General features: G+C 36.9%; 1 protein-coding gene across 1 annotated transcript; it reads right to left on the bottom strand.

The window, feature by feature from the left end:
- Nucleotides 1-1,236: 1,236 nt before the first annotated feature.
- On the bottom strand, nt 1,237-5,646 carry LOC105774589 (chromatin-remodeling ATPase INO80). The gene is made up of 9 exons (XM_012597127.2): nt 5,261-5,646; nt 4,719-4,901; nt 4,544-4,639; nt 3,950-4,076; nt 2,469-3,744; nt 2,214-2,379; nt 1,967-2,131; nt 1,729-1,881; nt 1,237-1,653 (listed from the first exon to the last, which is right to left on the bottom strand). The coding sequence occupies exons 1-9, from the start codon at nt 5,324-5,326 to the stop codon at nt 1,447-1,449; spliced, it is 2,439 nt and encodes an 812-aa protein (XP_012452581.1). The 5' UTR covers nt 5,327-5,646; the 3' UTR covers nt 1,237-1,446.
- Between the last annotated feature and the right edge of the window lie 453 nt (nt 5,647-6,099).

Raw genomic sequence — 6,099 nt, 5'->3', positions numbered from 1 at the left:
TCCGTATTTTATAAGTCTGTATATGACAAATATGACAGTCTGTCAAGACTATCTTGTAGGAATGATTTCACAAATAGAGGATTCACCCTTATGAATCCGTCTACGTGTAATCTATTTGTAAGAGTAGACCATATGTATGGGTTTTCTGTTATTGCAAGACAGACGCAGATTATGACGGTCTGCCATATTTGTTCTTTAATTCTAGTGTTAAAGTTAGACATGAAATTCTATCTTATGAATGGATGCAGAACCGTTCACGTATTAGAATTCATTTTTGTATGAAGATATGTTCTTATAAATCTGTATCTAAATATATGAATTCATAAGCCAGTATCCGCATATGTGTTTGGCCTTCTATGAAGATTTGTATGAAGATCTCTCAAGTGGAAGTCGCAGAAACTACCCATCAAAAGAAATGTCCACAGTAATCAACCATAATGCGCTAATCCGCCATAAGGTGGTCAATGAAGGTAGTTCGCGTTTGTGCCAATGGCGAGCAGGTAATACGATGTTAGTTATGCAATCACTAAAAACGGGCAAGTAAAAATAATCCACAAGAGGGTTCCATGAAGAGAAGCAAGGAAGAGGAAGTTCGTGTCTTAGAAGATAGTATGTCGACTTACAAGATACTCTGAAATGCGAGGTGACAAGTCTATGCCAGTAATATTGGCGAACTTTCCTAGTACAAATAAAGTCAACTTGAACCCAAAACTATGGAGTCTATGCAAATAAAAATTTTATGATGATAGGAGGTATTGATATCTCACTAAGTTCAATTTGAACTTACGCATGTGCTATTATGTATTGCAGGTAAAAAGGAAATTCAGGAGTTTAAGGGGGGGACTAGGCCAGAATCCGTCGTGCTTAGACAGAATAGCACCCTATAGCTCGAATCTGACGGTCATTCCTAGTCTTTTTATATATATATATATAATTTCTAAAACTAGGCATAATCCCTCCCCAACTTTTAAATAAGAAGATAATTCGCTTCAGCGCACTCGAACCCACATCTTCTTATACTGACAATAATGTTAATGCAAACTGAACTAAAACTCAATCGACTATTTAATATTAAATTTAAAATTGTTATATAATTAAAAGTACCACATGTAAATTCTTGATTGATTTTGAAAAATTCTTTTAAAAATGTAACGACCGGATATATAATGATTACAGTTTAGGTCACTAATTGTACTAAAAAAATAATTAGATACCTAACTTTAAAAAGAAAAAAGAAAAAACAAAGGAATTTGAGTGCTTTATTGAAGTAAGCGAAACAACATCTATGAAAGAAATTATTTTAGAGTATTGAGAAGGGGAGTTCGGCGGTTTCTTTAAAGCCTGCAGTTTTCAATTTCCTAGTCCATCAAAATCACAAATTGAACAAATGTAGCTTTAATTTACAAAGAAATTCGATTTCTCAAGTTTCACACATAGGTAACACACCTACTGCTGATGTTCAGGGTCAGTCTCAATTTCATGAGCCAATTCTCGGGTCAGCTTGTCTGCACGATCATCATGTCCGCCTGCAAATGTGTAAACCCGGAAAGCGAATTGGAATGCCCTCCACAGCATTTTACTGCATACTTTCTTTGGCCCTTCACCTTTGGTCTTCGACTTTTCATTTGCCGTCAACTTTGCTTCTCTTCTCTCCTGAACCAAATTATTATGAGCCAAATAACAAACAAGCAATTTTTTTATGTTAACCACATATATTCTGGGTCTTACCTTCAGTGCCAACTCCATGCAGTTGGAGGAAACATCAACCATTGCTTCTTTGATCCGTACAAGAATTTGGAAGTCAAATTCGATGTTGTGGCCTTTTAATTTCTTGGCTTCTTCATCCTTGGTTCGCTCCAGGGAGTCTACTTCCTTTTTGATCTGTTGTTAGGAGGTAATATAATTGGTATTAATGCCTAATGAAAACAACCTTACTATTTACAATTTAAGTAAGAGCCAATCATACCCTGTCGAAGCAACGTTCAACCCTCTCAAGAAGCTGACCCAAAGGAGGCTCTATCTTGCAATTTTCTAGTTCATTCAACATCGATTCTAACTTGGAGTAAAGTGCCGATGCTGTCCTTAAAGCTTCTAACTTTTTTCCGGGAAATCCTTCAAACCTTGCGAGAACCTGCAATTTTTCAACATTCGGGGATCGGCCAATGATTCATGAAGCAATAGATATTAATTTTTAGAAACATGCTTAAACTAACCTGTGTTTCATCCGTTAATTTCTCGAGAATGGATTCCACGTGTTTGTTGAACTTAATTAACTCAGACATGTCAGCGGTTTTGAATGTACTGATGGAAGTTCTGAGCTCTTTGATTGATTTTTCATATTTCTGAACATCTTCTTCGATTTGTATGAAGTAAGTTGATCTGAGACCAAAACAAAGTGAAAATTTTCAGATGTTTATATATAATTAATTGGATTTTGATGTAAGAGATGTTTTGTTTATAGTTGATACCTCTTGGTCATCTCTGCTAATGCATCAGCCATTCCTTGTTGTTTCCCACCGCCGCTGTTTCCACCTCCACTCTTTTTCCCACCATTAGCTGCTCCGGGGCCTCGCTTTGGAACTCCTTCTACTTTGCCCTTGAGATTCCGATATAGATTACCCATATGACTTGATCTCTTCAATCTAGTAGTTGCTTTCTTGAGGCGCATGGAACCAGGTGGAGGAGGCGGTGGAGCAGCTCCATTCGCCGCCGATCCGGGTATCGGTGGAGGCGGTGGCATTGGTCCTGATCCATTTGAAGGTGTCATAGGTGGTGGTGGTGGTGGTGGTAATGATGCAGTTCTATGAATAGGAGGTGGTGGGGGTGGTAATGATGCACTTCTAGGCACAGGAGGTGGTGGTGGTAAAACTGGTGGCGTTCCTTTCGCCACAACAGGAGGTGCAGGTGGTGGTGGCGAAACTGGTGCTACTGTTTCCACCATATTCGACTTCGATGGCGCTTCTGGTGGTGGTGGTGGAGGTGGTGGCAAAGGTGCTCCTGGTGAGTGCAACTCTGGTTCTTTTGCTACTGAAGGTGGTTTTGAAGCTTCTGCATTTGGTTGGGGTGGTGGAGGAGGTGGTATTGGTGGTTTTCTTGATACTAAATTAGGCTGCGAGGGAGGTGGTGTTGGCAGCTGTGGCGGTGGCGGAGGTGGTGGTGGTGGTGGTGGTGTAATTGGGGATAAAACTTCTGCTGGTGTTGCTGGTGGCGGAGATACGGGTTTATCTTCAGCCGCTTCCACGTCTCCGCACAACTCGGGAGGTTTCACCTCTGATGGCGGCGTTGGTGGTGCTGCATTGCTTCCATCTGTTGTCGTATCACAACCGGCTGCATTGTCTGAACCGGAAACTGGATCCTCTAAAGCCTCACCTTGAGATTTGGAATCTCTGGTTTCATCAATTTCTTCATCTTGTTCCTTAATCATAACCTTGTTTTGCTTCAAGTAGGGAACATCGTCTCCCATATCAGGAAGCATGTGTAATTTGAGACGCTTCAAATCAATGGGGCTCAGTTTTCCCACTGCTTGAACGTTGACAGATAACAAAAGAGGTGATGCATAAGATTTTAGAGGGGGATCCATCAACTCAGGAAGCACTGAAGTTGGTGAAGGGCAGCCATAGCTGTTTTCTGAATAAGTTTTAGCCTTTGGACATAAACCCTTGTTTTCTCCATCTTCATTAACCATATCAGCTTTCTCTCTTGCTATTTTAATCAAACCATTCAGTGTCGTTACAGTAATTTCAACTGCCAAAAAGTGAAAAAAAGAATGGGAAATTTGTTATCAATTTCAAACAAGAAGAAGCAAGTTCAGAAGGTTTTGGATACCGGAAAGCACAAACGAAAATGTACCCAAAAGTTCTTGCAAGTGCTTCCTCTCTTTGCAATTTTTTTCAGATTCAAACTAAGACACATGACAGGGAATAACAGTGATTTTCCATTTACTTCATACCAAGTTTTTCAACTTCGTTGCAGCCTTCATTGTCAGTTATATCTAACTTGCATTTGTCTATCCCTGCACCGCTCATATTTGATACGTCTGCAAGCTCTTGCAATGCCTTGCAGAAGTAGACCAGAATCTGTTCATAGGTATTCCAGGTAGATTGTTAGCAATCATTGAATAAATCTTGAAATTAAATAGCTAATTTTATTAAGGGATAATATATAATTTCACCTCGAACTTGTCCATTTGAACCTAATTGGTCTTTGAACTTTATTGTATCAACTAAATTGGACCATTCATACTAATATTGTTAGTTTGTGCTGTCGTGGCATTTCTAACTAATCTTGTGGTACCATGTGACAACCTCTCAAAACGCCACATGGCAAACTTAATTTATATATATGCTTGCCACATGACACTATCTGATTGATTAAACATGTCGTATTGATATAAACTAACGTGTAAGTGAGAGATACCAACCTGGTTGACGATATAAGTTCAGGGATCAACTAATTCTAAAAAAAGATTTAGAGCCCAACTAGGTATAGATAGACAAGTTTAGAGACAAATTATATATTAACCCTTTAATGAAAAGTGGCAAACCTTGTCAATAGGTAATCTTTTGAGTTTTGACCTACGGATTCGGGGTATACTTTCAGGGTAATATTTATGGAGATCTTGCATTGTCCCTATTATCATCTGCACAGATAAGATATAGAGGAAGATTAAAACTATTCGAAACAACGGAGTTGTTTGAGAAGAAGGCAATAAATAATACCTGATCTGTGGATAAAGCGGTATTACAAGGTGGTAAATCAATGATGTCTCTAAATGTAATAATTTTTTTCCTAAGCTCCATCATCAGAATGAAGTTGCATGCTAAATGAGGTGAATTATCCTGCTTGGAGCCCTTCCCTGTCTTTTGCTTGTTGTATACCTTTGATATCTGAGAGGATTTTCCCTGCATATAATATATAAATTTGAAAATTTTCTTTCAGGATTCCTAATAACAATAGAACGAATTAACCAAAATAAATGCATCATTTGTAAAATACCTTATAACATCAGAATTTTAATCAAACACGCCACAGACATATGGATACAACCTTATACAAACAAAAGTTCCGCAATTTGCATGATTCATTCAACAAAAGAATGTGCAGATATGGCAAAATTGTAGAAATTTAACCATATAAAATGTGTGAATTATAACAATGAATTTTCTGCAATTGAACAACAATATATATATTTATATATATTTATTTCATTGAAGCTAAAATAATAAAGAAAATCCAAGAGGGAAAGTTTGTAAATATTAACCTGGACAAGTTTTACGGCTTTGGAGCCAAAGAACATTGGTGTGAAACCACAGCATATTGCAGGCATGATCACCTAAAACGTGGATCAGAATTTTATAAAAAAAAGAAAAGAAAAAGAAAAACCTGAATGGGACAATGATGACGATATTGTTGACGTTGGATAAACTTTAATATAAACTAAATATATGAATATCCAGACGAGAACAATAAAGAAACCCAGGTAGGGGAATCAGCGAATAAAAAAGAAAAAATGTTTTCGTGCAGCGCATTTGCCTTAGCCTGGATTTGTGGCCTGAAACTGAAACCCAAAAAGAAAAAAGAAAAATATGGAAGAAAATAAAACCTTAAATGACACAGACGCTTAATTGTTTTAACATTCTTTAGCAACTTTCTCTAAAAAGTAGAGCCAATTATAGAAAACTCCTTATTTATGGACTGCACTTTTCATCTTGTTTAAGCTGGTATCTCTATCCACTAACTAGCTATCATGTAGTTTTTTCTTTTGACACTCCTGCTTTATTTTTTTTTATTTTTTGTGCTTTTATTTATAAGTTAGTCTATAAAATCTTTGAAAACAAAAATATGGGTACACCTTGTAACTTAGCTACTATATTTAAGGTCGATAAAATAACTTAAATTAGTTAAATTTTGACTACTCCGCTTAATCTTAATAGGACTGGCTTTTATTAAAATTTTCAAGATTAAGTCAAATATCAAATTATTTAATTTAATTATGAAATTTCCTATCATGTATTTGGTTTAGTCTAATAAAGTAATATAATATGATTGAGGGATATATTTCATATCAAGGGAAGGTGGGTTACCCCATTGCTATCCTTA

This window comes from Gossypium raimondii, chromosome 6 (assembly GCF_025698545.1).
Source record: "Gossypium raimondii isolate GPD5lz chromosome 6, ASM2569854v1, whole genome shotgun sequence".
Taxonomy (NCBI): Eukaryota; Viridiplantae; Streptophyta; class Magnoliopsida; order Malvales; family Malvaceae; genus Gossypium; species Gossypium raimondii.
The sequence above is the reverse complement of the archived record's forward strand: the minus strand, read 5'-3'. Positions and strand labels throughout refer to the sequence as shown.

Excerpts from the sequence above, each read along its gene's own strand:
- LOC105774589 (XM_012597127.2), bottom strand. The coding sequence starts at position 5,326 with ATGCCTGCAATATGCTGTGGTTTCACACCAATGTTCTTTGGCTCCAAA. Across the intron at positions 3,745-3,949 it reads CAACGAAGTTGAAAAACTTG|TTGAAATTACTGTAACGACA; the intron begins GTATGAAGTAAA and ends ACTTTTTGGCAG. Across the intron at positions 1,654-1,728 it reads GCATGGAGTTGGCACTGAAG|GAGAGAAGAGAAGCAAAGTT; the intron begins GTAAGACCCAGA and ends AATTTGGTTCAG.